We start from the raw sequence: 15,626 nt of genomic DNA, 5'->3' as shown, positions 1-15,626 counted from the left end.
ATAAGGAACTTTTTTTTTGGTCCCCCGCAAAACTATGTGCGGCCGATTCGCGGTATACGGGCGAAATATTTCCAAAGTCGGTCAATTTGCAGCTTGCGATCCGGAGAGCCTACCTCGCAACACCGCACAATCAACTGCTCGCCTACTTTACTTGGCACGTAGTCAGGATGGCGACTCTTGCGGAGAAACTGGACAAGATCCGGGCTCCGAATCTCGAGAGTCAACGAGCGGTATGTGGGCATTTTTCTTTTACCAGTCGGCACTTATAGCATGTGCAAAAAAAAAAAAAATTGACAAAACCTGCATTGGTTACAATACAGACTCGGGTTGTTCTCGCAGCCATAGACGAAACTCTCAAAGAACAAAAACAAGAGCCGACAGCTGCTGGCTACTTTGCTGTTCTCCTCAGCCTTCTTGGCCGTGCAGCCTCGGGGGAGAGCATCGCCGAAGACCGCGCCATCTCTCTCGTCTACCTCCTCGACGTTGTTGCACCATTTGTCGCGCAGCCTCTCCTCCGCGCAAAATTCACCACCATTTTCACACAAATCGCCCCGGCGCTCGCCCGTCAAGATGCGCCGGCTCCACTCCTCCGGCCGTCGATCGGCTGCCTCGAGACCCTGTTGCTAGCCCAGGACTCTGCGTCATGGAACATGACGGTCACGCAGATCAGCCCGCGAAGGGCGGTGGCTGGGCTGCTGAACCTCGCGCTGGACCACCGGCCAAAGATCCGGAAGCGTGCGCAGGACGGCCTGCGAACCGTACTCAAGAACCCACCCCCGAGTCCATCACTCGATCACCCGGCGGCAGACATGTGTGCCGAGTTTGTCATGACGAGCCTGAAGGAAAAGACGGCAGCATCGCGGAGCGAGAAGAAGGGAGCACAGTCTGCGCACGACCCGGATCTGATCCATGCGCTGCAACTCACTAGGTCGATTGCGTCTGCCTGTGGTGGTTGGCCCAGCAAGAAGATCGAGCCCCTGTGCGAGTTGCTGCTGGGAATTGCCAGGAGCGGAAACGACCACCTGACCATGGCTGTCTTTGACGTCTTCGAGATGATATTCGAGGGAATGGCGGACGAGGTTGCGCGAGCCAAGATGCCGCGACTCTTGGAGATCATTACTGAGCTGCACCCGTCGGCTAACGACACCCAGCTGCTGCCCCCGTGGATTGCAATCCTCTCCAGAGCCTACGATGTGTCTGCGCAGATGGAGCCAACTGAGACCTTCCAGGCTCTCCCCGAGGTTTTCGCTTCTACTGCGCAGTACCTGGACTCGCATTCGGAGAACATCCGGACTTCAGCATCCGAATGCTTGGTCTCATTCTTGGCGAACTGCATTCCGTCCGAAGTCATTCTGGAGCCATCGATATACGACGAAAAGGTTCTGGAAAAACTGGCCAAGACAGTGGAGGGCCTTCTCAGCGTCAAATACCAAGCAGCATGGCCTCAAACGTTCACTGTGATCGGAGCTATGTTCGACTCGCTTAGGTGGAGGACTAACCCGCTTCTCGTCAATGTCGTCAAAGTTGTTGGCGACCTTCGAAGCAGCGATGCCTTCCTGGGCAAGAAGGAGGCCGACGAGCTGTTGGGCAAGGCCATCAGGGCCATGGGTCCGGAAGCCGTTCTGGGTGCGCTGCCCCTGAATCTCGCCCGGCCAAGCAAGGACCAGCCTGGTCGCGTCTGGCTGCTCCCCCTCCTGCGTGACTACACAACAAACACAGATCTTGCACACTTCAGGAAAGAGCTCGTTCCCCTTTCGGAGCTCATGTTCCAAAAGGTCCTGGACAACGGCGACGCCGAGAAGACAATGGCTATCAAGATCTACGAGACTGTGGTCCAGCAGATATGGTCATGTTTGCCCGGATACTGTGATCTGCCCCTGGATCTGCAAGAGTCTTTTGACAATGCGTTTGCTGAGCAGCTTTCCAACCTCCTCTACCAACAGGTCGAGCTTCGACTTGACGTGTGCCGAGCTCTGAGGACGCTGGTTGAGTCCAACCAGGCTATAGCATCGGTCGAAGGCCCTGATGATTTGCTGCTTCAGAGCCGCTTGTCGCAAGCCCAGGCCAAGAAGAATCTCGAGTACCTCGGAAACACCGCGGGCAATTTCCTCGCCGTGCTGTTCAACGTCTACAGCCAAACATTACCACAAACCCGTGGACCGATCCTTCAGACCATCAACGCATATCTCAGCATCACACCCGCAAAGGAGTTGGAAGAAACATTCGACCGCCTGTGCAAGATGCTTGCCACCGAGCTGGAGGAGGCTGCCGGCAAGCCAGTTGGGCAAAAGGCCCAAGAAAGCGGGGACAAGGTGCCATCAGCGACACACACCTTTATGGATCTCGTCGTGACCATGTCGATTTACCTTCCCCGGACCAGTTTTACGGCCTTGTTCAACATGGCCTCTATAGTCATCTTCAAGAATGAAGACCCACAGCTGCAGAAGAAGGCCTACAAGCTGATCCCACGACTCGCTGAGTCCCCGATTGGTCAAGAGGCACTCAAGCAACGTCACCAGGAGCTCCAGACTCTTTTGTTATCCAGTGCGGAGAAGGTCTCGGCTCCAGCAAGGCGTGAGAGACTGGCTGCGATCAGCGCCCTCCTGCCTTTCGTTCCCACCACTTCATTACATTTTATTCCGTCCATAGTACCTGAGGTCATCATTGCATGCAAGGAGCACAACGAACGTGCAAGGAATACTGCATTCGACTTGCTTATCCAAATCGGGCAGATTATGGTGGCAGAGAAGGGTGCGGCGATCGATAACAGCAAGGTTGCGCACATGCCAGACGACGCACCACCTGCCACGGCCAGCATTGAGGAGTTCTTCACCATGCTGGGCGCCGGATTGGCAAGTCATACTCCGCATGTCATGTCGGCCTCCGTAACTGCCATCACGCGAGTTCTGTTCGAGTTCCACACCGAGGTCAGCCAGGAAACACTCGATGATGTTGTCAAGACTGTCGAGCTGTTTCTCACGTCAAACAACCGGGAGCTGGTGAAGAGCATCTTGGGATTCGTCAAGGTGTGCATCACTAGCTTGCCCGTGGACATGATGATGCCCCGCCTTCCTTCGCTCATCCCCTGCATTATGACGGCAAGCCACGAGCACAAAGGTCACTTCCGGTCCAAGGTCAAGCACATCATGGAGAGGCTGGTCAGGAGATTTGGATTCGACACTGTCAACAAGTATACCCCCGAGGCAGACAAGAAGCTCATCACGGGCATCAGGAAGACCAAGGAGAGGAGCAAGAAGAAGAAGGAGGCTGCCAAGGAGAACGGTGAAGACGCCGATGATGGTGCACACGGCAAGAGGAGAAACCAGTTCGAGAGCCAGTACGACGAAGCGTTGTTCGACAGTGACGAGGAGGATAGCGGTTCGGATGACTCGGATGATGACATGGCTCGTGGTCGCGGCAAGGGCGGCAAGACCTACATCGTTGAGGACGAGGACGAGCCGCTTGACCTGCTTGGCCGCAGCGCGTTGGCCAAGATATCATCCACGAAGCCGCTCAAGATGCGCAAGGCTGGCAAGACAAAAGCCAAGACCGACATGGACGGCAAGCTGATCCTGGGCCGGGATGACGATAACGACATGATGGAGACCGAGGATCCAGCAGAGGCTGAGGGTGGCGGCGTGGACGCCTACGTAGCTGCGCTCAAGGGCAAGGATGCGCCCAAGAAGGGTCTCAGGGGCAAGCTGAAGTGGAGCAACAAGAAGGGCCGTGATGATGAAGACGATGAGATGGATGATGGTGAGGAGGAGGTTGCCGTAGCGCTCAAGGGCAAGAGGGATGCCGGCAGGGGTAGGGGAGGCGGTGGTGGCCGTGGTCGTGGCGGCAGGCCCGATCGCGGCGGAAGGGGTGGAAAGGGTGGCATTGCGGCTGGGCGAAGAGGCCTCGGCGAGGGCAAGCAGCGCGGACCAGCAGCTGCTGGTGTTGGTAAGCGAAGCCCTGGAAAAGGAAGAAGGTAGATTTTATGCTGTCGTCACGTTTGGCCTCGAGGTTTATTTGGTCTGGAACATACCTTTGATTTGATATCCAAGTTTCAATGTGGTAATTTTCTAAAGTACAAAAGGGAAGGGCGTTCTGAATTTTGAATTTGAATTTGTTTTCATTGAAATAAAAAAGTCGTACGATGACAATAACGCAAACACCAGCAGACCTTCATATTGTGGGCTTGGTGATACATTTACATGGATTGTTATTGATTGCTTGCAGGCTTGCGAAAGAAACTCCGAAAACTCCGTTTTATCCGTACGATGACAAACATAAGAAAGAAAAAGAAAAAGAAAAAAAAGCAACACAACAAAGCCGTAACTCTCTACCTGAACTTGCTAACAATGACGGCGAGAATGAGCATAACCAAGACGGTGATGATGGCAATGGTTATTATCCGGTTGGTAGCCATCCTGCGTAGGCAAACGAGTTAGTCAGTTGATCATGGTCACGACGAGAGGATCAGATGGGGGAGAAGGATAACAGTACCTACGCGCCATTCCCCTAAGGGTCTTGACGCTCCTGTCGACGTAGCCCTCGCTCTGGACGAGGACCTCGGTGGTGTGCTGGATCTGGGAGCGCTGGTGTGCGAGATCGCGCAGGGTCGACGCCCCGATGGCCTCGGTCTCTAGCGCGAGGGCGTGGCTGTCCTTCAACCGCCTGCTGCTGCGGTCCAGCCGATCCGTGCCCCGGAGCAGCTGCTCCCTCTGCTCCAGCTGCACGTCCGACGCCGACGCGCCGCCGCTCCCCGACGGGTTGTCCTGGTACCGGCCGCCAAACAGCGCGGACCGGTCGCTGGCCAGGGCGTCAAGTCGGCGCCGCACGGCGTCGACGTCCGTCTCGTAGTTGCGGAAGCGCTGGTTCACGCGCGCGCGCGAGCTAGAGGGAATGTTCTTCTGCTTCTCCAGCCGCATCTGGCCGAGCAGTTCGTCGGCCTCCTCGAGCGCCCGGCTCGCTTGGGAGAGGGCGGCCTTGCGCGGCTCACCCGTAAGGTCCGGGATCGAGTCGAGCTTCTGGGACAAGTCGGCCTGCACGAGCTTCAGCTCCGCCTCGTACGAGGCGAAGAGCTCCGTGCCCGGTTCGGCGTCGAGGGGGTTGGACATGGCGAAGCGGGTATTTGGTGGAGTTTCGGGGAAGGGGTTTTGGGTGTTGATGGAGTGTTGTGTTGCTTTGAGAGTGTTTTTTTGTTTTAGTTTTGGTGGCGAATCGTGCCTAAAAAGATTCGTCGTTTATTTTTGCCGCTGTCGTTATCGTCAGCACCCGTCGTCGCGTGTACCGTCAGGTGGCTGTGGTATGATGCAGAAGTCTGGGGGGGTTGGATGACGACTGTTTGAGAAGGATTCCGGGTGGGTTTGGCATTGATTGTTGTAAATGGATGCGACCGAATGCAAAGGCGGCCCGGCGGGTCGGAGTGTGAGATGAAACCGCTCTTGCCGCTCTCAGCCAAAAGAGATGCGTTAACGAGCACGTACCATGACTCGAAGCCACAAAGACTCCGACCGTAGTTACTCCGCAAATAGCTCCCCAGCCACAAAATATGCTTATCACGTGGCAATGCAAGATCCGCGGTCCGACTATTTCTAGCATGCACGCAAATTTTTGCAGGTCCGTAGACCTTTCCGCGTTTCCTTTCTTCTCCCTCAAAGTTGATTATCACCCGGCGAAGCAGAATTTAGGCTCCCAGATCTCAATCTATTTAATGGACTAGGAGTTGTATCAACCGGGGAGAAGAAAAAGGCGCTTTATAAGAATTGGACGCTCCGGTTGCGATCTCGCGACGTTTCGGTGTTCGGTCCCGTTGAGCCTCGACATTATGAAATTTTATGGACGAGATCCAATGTGTGATGAAGTACTGTAGAACAAACCGGCAATCCTGCTGTTGGTTGTTAGGGGTTCACTGTGCAGTGCCTTTGGGTCTGGTCTCCAGTAGTAGGGGTCCTGATTACTGCAAGCCCGTTTTGTTTCTCTGTCCAATCGTTTTTTTTTTTTTTTTTTGTTGTTCTCTCTACCTAGTCTATCTAGTTCATGAGATCCGAAAGCCTCCACTGCTGCTTCACCTACTTTTCATTATCGGACATGGCTACATACGGTGTGCGGACCTTTCACAAGACCGCGGTGTGACTTTTCCGCAGCGGACTTGAGGTCTACCGCTAGGCGCTACTCCACACTTGGTACAGCATAGGCCGCCCGGGGAGGTCTTTCTTCCATTTAAACCTAGCTCCTCCAGCCTCCATCGGAAGCTACAGATACCTTGGCAAGCCTAGGTGCAGTACAGCACAGTACCAGGTCTTTTAAGGTTTTACAATAGGACATTAACGTATCCTGAACACACACAAGTGCAGTCAGTTCCAACAATCAATTGTACCCTCGGATAATCAGGTCCGATATCTCTGTATTTCCGTCTCATCTCTGCTTAGGTTTTTGAAACAAGCCAGGAGCGCCTGGCCAGTACCCGCTCGCACACTTTCCAAGAACAGCTCATCCAGTCATGGCAACGTCCAGTTCTGTGTAAGTCTTGGGATTCCTCAGCTACTTCTCGATCTCTGTCACCAACACGCACGTTGAGGCTGCATGTCTCTGAACGCTAGACCGGCTAGTTGACTTCAGCTTGCGGCACGCGACGTCACCCTTTATCTTCCCACTATTTTCTTACACATGTTTCTCTCTCCTCTCGAACTGCATTCCACGATCAACTATCTACTTTTTCTAGTGCATTAGCTAGTTGCTATCGCGGGGATTTTGGTGCCTTTGGGTTTTTTTTTCTTAGTTCTTTGCCTGTCTGTCCTCCAGCCACTCACTGTCTTGAATATCATATATCCGAATCTCTATATTACTTTTCTTGTTTTTCTTTTTCTATTTTTCGGTGCGTCGCCTCTCAGCTGCCATCAGATGTCGTCGACATCGACGACTCGGATCTAGCACCGAAGCAGCAAACTTGCTCTTGCAAGAATCTAGTCACATTACTTTGTGCATCTTCTCCTGTTATAAATTACATTCTCCACAATGCCGCCGTCACCTACTCACCGCGTCCCTAGAAAAAAGGTCGCCGTCGTCGGCAGCGGCTCGGCCGGAATAGCCGCGCTGTGGGCACTGAATCGCACGCATCATGATGTCTATCTCTACGAAGCCGCCGGACGGCTAGGCGGCCATACGAACACTGTTCCTTTTCATCATGGAAAGTACACCACGCTGGTTGACACGGGGTTCATTGTCATGAACACGGCTACTTACCGTGAGTAATCTGCCCATCTCATGTTCATCGCTCTGGGTCGCGACTAATGGATGATGTCATTATCATAGCCAATTTTATCAACTTCCTCAAGAAGATTGGAGTTCCAACTGCGGTGACTGAAATGTCATTTGGAATCTCGCGTGACCACGGCCTTTTCGAATGGGCTGGCACGAGCCTCGGGGCCATCTTTTGCCAGTTGAGGAATGTTTTCTCGTGGCGCATGTGGCGCATGATATTCGATATCGTGCGCTTCAACCAGCTTGCTCTCGATCTCCTGCGGTACGAGGAGGGCCACGACACGAACTCAAAGAAGAGAATTGACTTGGATGAATCGATCGGCCATTACCTTGAACGTGAAGGGTACTCGGACGCATTTCGCGATGATTACCTTATTCCAATGACGGCATGTGTGTGGAGCACAAGCCCAGATAAGTGTTTACTTGAGTTCCCAGCCATCACACTCGTCCGATTTCTGTAAGTTGCTTCTTCTTTGGAGATCGAGTGGCTGGCCTTTTTTTTCTTTTTTTTCCTCACTGTTGCTGACCAGAAGTAAAACTAGCTGGAACCATCACCTACTGTCAACAATCTCTAAAAGGCCTGACTGGCTGACTATCCCGGATGGCTCCAAGGCGTACGTAGATGCCGTCATGAAGGGGTTCCCTCCTAATCACCTGTTCCTGAACACGCCTGTAAAGTCGCTTTCAAATGACGCGGATGGTCGTGTCCGTTTGCATCTCGAAGGTGGCAAGTCCGAGGTGTACGATCATGTGATTTTGGCCACCCACGGCGACCAGGCTTATTCGATAATTCAAGATTCTGCCACACCTCAGGAGAGACAAATCATGTCGTGCTTTGAGACCTCGGCAAACACGGCTTTTCTGCATTCGGATCTTTCCCTGATGCCAGTCTCGAGGAAGGCCTGGTCGAGCTGGAACTTTTTGACCTTGTCGAACCGCGATACCGGTCGGAGCAACACTGACCAGGTAAGCTTGACATATAACATGAACATCCTGCAGCACATCCCGCGGGACATATTCGGAGATGTGCTTGTAACGTTGAACCCACTGCACGACCCGGACCCCAAGACTGTGCAGGGGCGGTTTGAGTACAGACACCCCCTGTATACACCCGCCGCCGTGAGGGCACAGGGAATGTTGGACAGGATACAGAATAAGAGGGGTATCAGCTACGCCGGTGCATGGACAAAGTACGGATTCCACGAAGACGGCTTCAGCAGCGGGTTGAAGGTCGCGACGGAGCACCTAGGCGCCAATTTACCGTTCCAGTTTAAAGATTCTACATTCAGCCGAGGAAAGAAGCCGAGGCTAGGTCTTAAGAACCTGTTTATCAGGATGGGCATACACTGGCTGCAGATTTGGCTTGACGCTCTGGGTTGGCTTGGGAGGTTGGTGTTTGGAACGCCGGTGCCTGCATATCGTATGAACGGTAACGGCATGACCAATGGCAGGAAAGCAAATGGTGTGAACGGTGTGAATGGCCACCATGGTATGAACGGAACAAAGGAAAGACTTGCTTGAGCACTTTGGAGTCGAGGAGTTGGAAGTACTTTTGGATTATTGGGATCACAGATAGGTGAAAATGAACCAGGTGAAGTTGGGTTTGATTGGCTTCAATGTTTGGCGTATCTGTCCGGCTATACTGGTTATGGTTTTTTTTTATCTTGTCATTATACTTGGATTATATAAACGAGGATTTTTAGATCAAGTTCGGAAACAATTCGGTTCTGGAGAAATAGTTACATGACATGGCCTAATCGTTGGTAGCCTGACATTAAATGAGCCCCATGTGGGATTTTCGGCACGGATGGAGTAAGCTACCCCTGTCCCGAGGGTGGGTCCGTAAATCGGCGTTTGAAGCCCCAAAAAAAACATGTAATGACTGGTCCCGGCTCTTTTGAGAATCGCCATATTAGTTTCTATCCCTTCCCACAGAAATGAGCGGCATAACCACACCATGAACTCAGCAACGACGAAGCGAGCCCTAGGGTGGCTCTACAGCTCACGAGGCGGCCGAACCGCACAGATCCGGCCGAGATGGAGGACGTTTTTCAGCAGCGGGCCGATACGACGCGCGACGCACCAGGAGCCGCCTAGTTTCGAACAGGTCAGGGCGGCGTACAAATACAAGAACCGGACTACGATGTACGAATGCGACATACCTTGATGAAGGGATAGTTTCAATGGGGAATTGAAAACGTGTGCTGGGTTGCGGGAACACTTGTGCTGATCTTTGCGGGGGGACGGTGGGTGTGACTTGTTGGCAGGAACTATACGTTTAGCATCATCCTCGGGACGGTGGCTTTCTCGTATGGCAGTGTGCCCATGTACAAGATGGTGCGTGCGATATTCTGCCCAAGTCGAATCTTGCGGTTGGTGGAGGGATGCTGGGAATGAGGATCTGGCAAGCACCGCAACTTGACAAAACAGGGAAAGGAAGCTGACACAAACCGACCCGCCGCCCCCCGACCACAGATCTGCGCAACAACAGGCTGGGGCGGGCAGCCGGTACGGGCACCGGGTCACGGGCCCTCTGGCGACGACGAGATGGAGCTCTCGGAGCGGCTCAAGCCGGTGACGAGCGCGAAGCGGATCAAGGTGACGTTCAACGCGTGCGTGTCGGACGTGCTGCCGTGGAAGTTTGTGCCGCAGCAGCGCGAGGTGCGCGTCCTGCCCGGCGAGACGGCATTGGCGTTTTACAAGGCCACCAACAACTCGGACCAGGACATCATCGGCGTGGCGACGTACAGCGTCACGCCCGCGCAGGTCGCGCCGTACTTTAGCAAGATTCAGTGCTTCTGCTTTGAGGAGCAGAGGCTCAATGCCGGCGAGACGGTCGACATGCCGGTGTTCTTCTACCTGGATCCGGATCTGCTGCAGGATCTGAACATGAGGGGGATTGAGACTGTCACGTTGAATTATACGTTTTTCAGTGAGTATTCCTTTATCTTGTTACACGTCTTTGGTGGGTTTACTGACTGGCTGGCAGAGGCGAGATACGACAACAACGGCGAGATCAAGGATCTCAGGGGCTGGGTGGAGCAGAAGAGCTCATAGTTTAACAGAGAAGAGCTACAAGGAATGCATTGAAGAGGTTGTGTGCTTCCTAGGGCCTCGACGGCAGCGTGGGATTTAGGAGATGCAAAGAGACTTTGTTTGCTGGCGAGTCACAATCTGGCCAGTTACTTGTATTACTGTATACTCTGTACCATTATACCATATATTTCATACGGTTCAGATACCTGTTTAGATCGGAAAATATTCAAAGAAACTCCTAGCTTGTTTCTATGTCAATTATTCAAATCATTCTCATGTCTTGAATATCATCGACGCATCTTATTGTCTATTCTGCAGTCGGTTAATTTGTAGGGCTGCGGCGTGGTGTGGACCCTTTTGTCAAGTGCCCCGGAATTGTACAGCGGTCCGTTAGCGGAGCCCATAGCGGAGGGCACGCGTTTCAACTAAGCTCCAGTTTGTGACGTATCTCGTTCAACAAGCAGTGCGACTTATTCTCTCAACAACAGATGTTACTTTCTGTAAAGCCATTGACCAACGACGACAGCCCTCACCAAGGAAAAATAAACATTGCAAATATTTGAACCTGACCGCGGCGCGACCCGGATTACACTTTTTGAACCGTATTCACGGTCATCGCGACCCAATTCCGTCCTTTGCAAACTTGTCAGCATCGTCCGATTCGCTTCTTCACTGACCACTGCCACTCAACTCCGACGCTCCTGTATGCGGATATGTCTTGACCGCAGCATCCACCGAGCATGAAGGCCGTTCTCCCCGGGAAGCCCGAGTCCACGTCACAGGCCCTCTCGACTGGATTCTGGGACTCTCGGCGCATAATCGTAAGGCTGGCACTTGGGCTGCTCATCACAGGCTACCCCGCCCTACTTGGTCCTGCACGACGGGAAGGCGATGCTAAAGTCCTGGAAATATGTCTAGGTCTACATAACTGGCAATGCCTTCGCCATCCTCTCCGATCACAAGACGCTCCTTCAGACCGTATACGACGATGACGAGTCACCCCTCCGCGCCATAGCCTTTGACGAGGCCAGCGGCAAGATAGCCACTGCCACCGACGACTGGGTGAGGATTTACAAGCCGTTTGGACAGGAGTTTGATGCCCTCAAATGGGCTCTGCAGTCGACCTTTCAGCCTTTTGGAAACACGGACGATGAAGCGACCGACAGCACGCCCATCTCGCTGTCGTGGGGCGCCTCGGAGGAACTCTTGGTGGCAAGGGCGGCGCTCAAGGTCTATCAGACCTCCGATGCAGACCCGGACTGTATCTGGGACAAGGACCTCGCGGGGCCGGTGCAATGCGCCGAGTTCTCGTACGACTCGGCATTTATAGCCTGCTGCGGCCGCCACGATGGTCTGGTCAAGGTGTGGAGGAGACTGAGCTTCGGGTCCGACGAGGTTCGCTTCGACTTTGTGTACCTGCGGCACCCGGAGCCTGTGACAAGGATAGAGTGGCGGAGGCCGCACCACGTCGAGCAGACTATGGAAAACGTGCTCTATTCGTTTTGCGCGGACAAAGTGCTGCGGGTGTGGACCCCCGGCGACGCGCACGGCGGGACGTCGCACCTGCAACTTTGGGGCCAGCTGGACCTAGCAGAGGCCATCCAGGGCCGGGAGTCGGAAATCAGGTGGGCTTTTATAATCCACGGGCGGGACCTCAGCGCTGCGGTGGAGACGGCTGTACAAGAGGCGGGTGCTGAGGAGGATGATATGGGCCTGCAGCACGTAGTGGCCGTGGCGAACAAAAACCCGGAGCTCTGCGTGGTCATGGACGCCAGGGGGTGTCTCACTGCGTGGGCGTTGGAGAACGTCGGTGGAGGCAAGGGTGCGTCCAAGAAGGACAGTAAGGTGTTTAATGCTGCACACGTCGTATCCAAGGAGTTTGACTGGATGTCGATTCTATCACTGGACGAGGCGCAGCATCGGGTCGCCATATACAATTTTTGTAACAAGCCTGGCGGTCACATGAGCATCTTGATCCACGACTTTCGAGGCACCATCAGCGTATACGAGGCCAACGTTGCCGACATGCTCATCCAACGACCCACCAACAGCGATAGGCAAAGGCTCAGGCTGCGGGGAATCTGGTCTGGCCACTCGGCGCCGATCCGCAAGATCGTGCGTGACATTTCGGGTCGGGCAATTGTCAGCCGGACTCGGGACGGCGGGTGTAATGTGTGGAAGCACAAGCTCGGGGCCCGCGAGACGAGCCTTGAGCTGCTGGCAATGGCGGCCGACATGGGTCACATGCACCGCATCTGTGTGCTGCGCAAGGGGCAGTTCGTTGTGTTCTTGCGTGCCGACAGCATTGCGCTTTGGGATTGTCGGACGTCTACATCGCCGATGGTACTGGCCAAGACGGGTTATACTGTCCAAGGGAAGCCGTTGTGTCTGGTCAGCTTGCCCAAGCAGCAGAACGGAGCGGCCGGGGTTGTGCATATCGCGACCATCACGGCGGAGAAAAAGGGTGTCGTGTGGGAGTTTCGACTCCCGGAATCTGCAAAGGAGAGTGAACGGGGCAACAATGCTACCATCAACGGGCATGGCAGGACGTCAGCGTCTATCAGGGAATTTTGCAGGTTCGACCTGGAAGGAACCGACGACTTGGCATACGTGCTACCTGTAGACCCGGCCGGGTCGTTGCCAACGATATCTGGATTCCTGGACGTGTTCGCGCGGGACGTGGCAGTGTCTTACACGCACCAGGGGCGGGTCGACTTCTTGACGGCGCGAGTAGACACGAACAATTCACAGGTCGAGTGGCTCACCACGTGCTCAATGGAGACGGGGCTACAGAACCCAAGCCTCGTAAGCGGGAGCACGCTCAAGAGGGCGGCGCTGGTCAACGCTGGTAGGAGCAGCTTGACCATCTGGGATATTCGCGGTGCGAGGCTAGAATACGCGCAAGACTTTGAAGAGGGCGGCGTCATAAACGACCTGGACTGGGCGCTGACGCCGGACAAGCAGTCGGTGCTGGCGGTCGGGTTCCCACATCGGGTAGTGCTCCTGTCGGAAATGCGGTTCGACTACCTCAACAAGGGTCCGGCCTGGGCGCCGATCCGTGAGATCGCCATCCGCGAAATGACACCACACCCGATAGGGGACTCGACATGGCTTGGCGATGGACACCTGGTCATCGGAGCGGGTAACCAGCTGTTCGTGCACGACCGGCAGTACGACGTCGCCGCAGCGGCTGCCGGGTCGACGCTTGTTGAGGGCCTGAGACTCGAGAGATTGCACGGCAAGGGGGCAAGCAGCAGGTGGGATTTGTTTGACGTCGTCCAGAGGCTGAATGGGCCACTGCCCGTCTTTCATCCGCAATTCCTGAGCCAATGTATGTTGGCCGGAAGGACCGGGCTGTTGAGAAAGATATTGCTGGCCCTGTGGAAGACATTGAAATACTGGGTCGAAGGGGAAGTTGTGGACGACTACTTGGGATTGGACATGGAAGAGTTCTACGGTGGCGGCGGCGGTGGTGGTAATACAGAAGGCGGTTCACGGCAGGATTCGGGCGGGTTCATGTCGAGCAGCCAAGACGTCGACGTGGACGGAGAGGCGTTTGACGAGGAGCTGGCGCAAAAGATCAGCGAGAAGCTGACACGGGTGGACCTGACGCAGCTCTCGGGGCATGAGCAGATCCAGCTGGTGGACATTGTCGAGTGCGCCGGGCTGGTCGAGTCGCAGCGGCGCAGCATGGACGAAAACGGGGCCCGGTTCGTGCTCTCGCTCCGGCAGCACGCGCTGCGCAAGGGCAGGACCAGCGAGGTCCACATGGGCTGGCGAGAGATCAACTGGGCCTACCACTCGGAGAGCCAGGATATACTTGTCGACTTTGTGGAGAGGCAGAACCATGGGAGTCTGAGGTGGGAGGGGGCCAGGGAGAGTGGCATGTTTATGTGGCTGGGTGATATTGGGGCGGTGGTGAGTTTTTCTTTGTCGTCTTCTCCATTACTGCACCTTTCTTTGGTCTACTGTATCATTTTGCGACTGTGAAAGTCCGCGGATGCTGACAACGAGATTGGGTACTACAGAGACGACAATTCGAGGTCATTGCGCGCAACGAATACACCAAGAGCGACCTCAAGAACCCCGTAGACTGCAGCTTGTACTACCTGGCGCTGCGCAAAAAGACGGTCCTTCAGGGCCTGTGGCGGATGGCGTCTTGGAACAGGGAGCAAAAGGCGACGCAGAAGCTGCTTGCCAACAACTTTGAAGATCCCAAGTGGCGGACGACGGCGCTCAAGAACGCCTACGCGCTCATGAGCAAGCGGCGGTTCGAGTACGCGGCCGCCTTCTTCCTTCTGGCAGACCACCTGCACGACGCCGTCAATGTGTGTCTGAATCAGCTGAGGGACATGCAGCTCGCGATTGCGGTCGCGCGCGTCTATGAGGGCGACGGCGGTCCCGTTCTGAGGCGGCTGCTGGAGGAAGAGGTTCTTGCTGCCGCGGCGAGAGAGGGCAACAGGTGGCTTGCGAGTTGGGCGTTTTGGATGCTCAAGAGGAGGGATATGGCTGTGCGGGCCCTGATTGTGAGTTTGTTTTATTTTGTGCCGTCTCGAACTTTCAACGTCGTTGATCTAACAACATCACCGCCAGACACCCGTCTTCAACCTCCTCGAGACGCCAGCAGACCCCAGCGACCTCCTCAAGTCCAAGCTCTTTCTGACCGACGACCCGTCGCTCATCGTGCTGTACGCCCAGCTGCGGCAGCGCTCGCTGCAGACGCTCCGAGGCGCCAGCAAGGTGACGCCGCGCGTCGAGTGGGAGTTTGTGCTGCACAACGCGCGACTCTACGACCGCATGGGCTGCGACCTGCTGGGCCTGGACCTGGTGCGCAACTGGGAGTTCCTCAAGCAGCCGACCGAGACTGCGGCCAGCAAGGGCGGCCAGCTCGGAGGCGAGGTCAACCCGCTCAACCTGCTCAGGAGGAGGAGCTCGCTGGTTGTGGCGGACCTGCCGATGCTAGGCGGGCCGCTGTCGCCGACGGCGGTGGCAGGGGGTAAGAAGGGGGTCGGTAAAGATGGGAATGGGGCGGCGCCGACTGTGTTTGAGGAGCCGGATGCCAATTCTCTGTTGGATAGTTTTGGGTTCTGAGGTGGTGTTGTGGTGAAGTGAGGATTATTATTAGACTGGGGGTGATTTTGTCAGTGTATGATGTGTGTATATATTTTGGTAGGGGGTAATATTGATGTGATAAATAAGATCAGGGAATCTGAAAGAGGGACTGTGACTGTTGGTGTATAAATTATTATATTAATTACTACTTTGTGATTGTCTATTAACTTTTACCAATCTGTACGTAACCCATGATACGAATACTTACCTACCCTGTATCGTGATTGCAC

General features: G+C 54.7%; 5 protein-coding genes across 5 annotated transcripts; 4 read left to right on the top strand and 1 right to left on the bottom strand.

Annotated features, from left to right (window-relative positions):
- The first annotated feature begins 38 nt into the window (after window positions 1-38).
- On the top strand, window positions 39-4,215 carry MGG_01123 (pre-rRNA processing protein Rrp12). The gene is made up of 2 exons (XM_003717763.1): window positions 39-230; window positions 321-4,215. Exons 1-2 carry the CDS (start codon window positions 168-170, stop codon window positions 3,972-3,974), a joined length of 3,717 nt encoding a protein of 1,238 aa, XP_003717811.1. The 5' UTR covers window positions 39-167; the 3' UTR covers window positions 3,975-4,215.
- Window positions 3,976-5,333, bottom strand: MGG_01124 (vesicle transport V-SNARE protein vti1). Its single transcript, XM_003717762.1, has 2 exons — window positions 4,489-5,333; window positions 3,976-4,412 (listed from the first exon to the last, which is right to left on the bottom strand). Exons 1-2 carry the CDS (start codon window positions 5,100-5,102, stop codon window positions 4,325-4,327), a joined length of 702 nt encoding a protein of 233 aa, XP_003717810.1. The 5' UTR covers window positions 5,103-5,333; the 3' UTR covers window positions 3,976-4,324.
- An 868-nt stretch (window positions 5,334-6,201) lies between these two features.
- MGG_01125 (amine oxidase) lies at window positions 6,202-8,981 on the top strand. Its single transcript, XM_003717761.1, has 3 exons — window positions 6,202-7,231; window positions 7,300-7,705; window positions 7,791-8,981. The coding sequence occupies exons 1-3, from the start codon at window positions 7,003-7,005 to the stop codon at window positions 8,767-8,769; spliced, it is 1,614 nt and encodes a 537-aa protein (XP_003717809.1). The 5' UTR covers window positions 6,202-7,002; the 3' UTR covers window positions 8,770-8,981.
- Window positions 8,982-9,154: 173 nt separating this feature from the next.
- Window positions 9,155-10,548, top strand: MGG_11431 (cytochrome c oxidase assembly protein COX11). Its single transcript, XM_003717760.1, has 4 exons — window positions 9,155-9,393; window positions 9,516-9,585; window positions 9,724-10,180; window positions 10,238-10,548. The coding sequence occupies exons 1-4, from the start codon at window positions 9,206-9,208 to the stop codon at window positions 10,303-10,305; spliced, it is 783 nt and encodes a 260-aa protein (XP_003717808.1). The 5' UTR covers window positions 9,155-9,205; the 3' UTR covers window positions 10,306-10,548.
- Window positions 10,549-10,732: 184 nt separating this feature from the next.
- Window positions 10,733-15,522, top strand: MGG_11430 (WD repeat-containing protein). The gene is made up of 4 exons (XM_003717759.1): window positions 10,733-11,105; window positions 11,203-14,202; window positions 14,313-14,810; window positions 14,878-15,522. The coding sequence occupies exons 1-4, from the start codon at window positions 11,025-11,027 to the stop codon at window positions 15,373-15,375; spliced, it is 4,077 nt and encodes a 1,358-aa protein (XP_003717807.1). The 5' UTR covers window positions 10,733-11,024; the 3' UTR covers window positions 15,376-15,522.
- The last annotated feature ends 104 nt before the right edge of the window (window positions 15,523-15,626 follow it).

This window comes from Pyricularia oryzae, chromosome 5 (assembly GCF_000002495.2).
Source record: "Pyricularia oryzae 70-15 chromosome 5, whole genome shotgun sequence".
In the NCBI taxonomy this organism is placed as follows: Eukaryota; Fungi; Ascomycota; class Sordariomycetes; order Magnaporthales; family Pyriculariaceae; genus Pyricularia; species Pyricularia oryzae.
Note: the sequence above shows the minus strand (reverse complement) of the source record. Positions and strands in the feature narration are given on the sequence as shown.

Excerpts from the sequence above, each read along its gene's own strand:
- MGG_01123 (XM_003717763.1), top strand. The coding sequence starts at position 168 with ATGGCGACTCTTGCGGAGAAACTGGACAAGATCCGGGCTCCGAATCTC. Across the intron at positions 231-320 it reads ATCTCGAGAGTCAACGAGCG|ACTCGGGTTGTTCTCGCAGC; the intron begins GTATGTGGGCAT and ends GTTACAATACAG.
- MGG_11431 (XM_003717760.1), top strand. The coding sequence starts at position 9,206 with ATGAACTCAGCAACGACGAAGCGAGCCCTAGGGTGGCTCTACAGCTCA. Across the intron at positions 9,586-9,723 it reads GTGTGCCCATGTACAAGATG|ATCTGCGCAACAACAGGCTG; the intron begins GTGCGTGCGATA and ends CCCCGACCACAG. Across the intron at positions 10,181-10,237 it reads GTTGAATTATACGTTTTTCA|AGGCGAGATACGACAACAAC; the intron begins GTGAGTATTCCT and ends ACTGGCTGGCAG.
- MGG_01124 (XM_003717762.1), bottom strand. The coding sequence starts at position 5,102 with ATGTCCAACCCCCTCGACGCCGAACCGGGCACGGAGCTCTTCGCCTCG. Across the intron at positions 4,413-4,488 it reads CTTAGGGGAATGGCGCGTAG|GATGGCTACCAACCGGATAA; the intron begins GTACTGTTATCC and ends TTGCCTACGCAG.
- MGG_11430 (XM_003717759.1), top strand. The coding sequence starts at position 11,025 with ATGAAGGCCGTTCTCCCCGGGAAGCCCGAGTCCACGTCACAGGCCCTC. Across the intron at positions 11,106-11,202 it reads GGGACTCTCGGCGCATAATC|GTCTACATAACTGGCAATGC; the intron begins GTAAGGCTGGCA and ends AAATATGTCTAG. Across the intron at positions 14,203-14,312 it reads TGGGTGATATTGGGGCGGTG|AGACGACAATTCGAGGTCAT; the intron begins GTGAGTTTTTCT and ends TGGGTACTACAG.
- MGG_01125 (XM_003717761.1), top strand. The coding sequence starts at position 7,003 with ATGCCGCCGTCACCTACTCACCGCGTCCCTAGAAAAAAGGTCGCCGTC. Across the intron at positions 7,232-7,299 it reads CATGAACACGGCTACTTACC|CCAATTTTATCAACTTCCTC; the intron begins GTGAGTAATCTG and ends TCATTATCATAG. Across the intron at positions 7,706-7,790 it reads ATCACACTCGTCCGATTTCT|CTGGAACCATCACCTACTGT; the intron begins GTAAGTTGCTTC and ends AAGTAAAACTAG.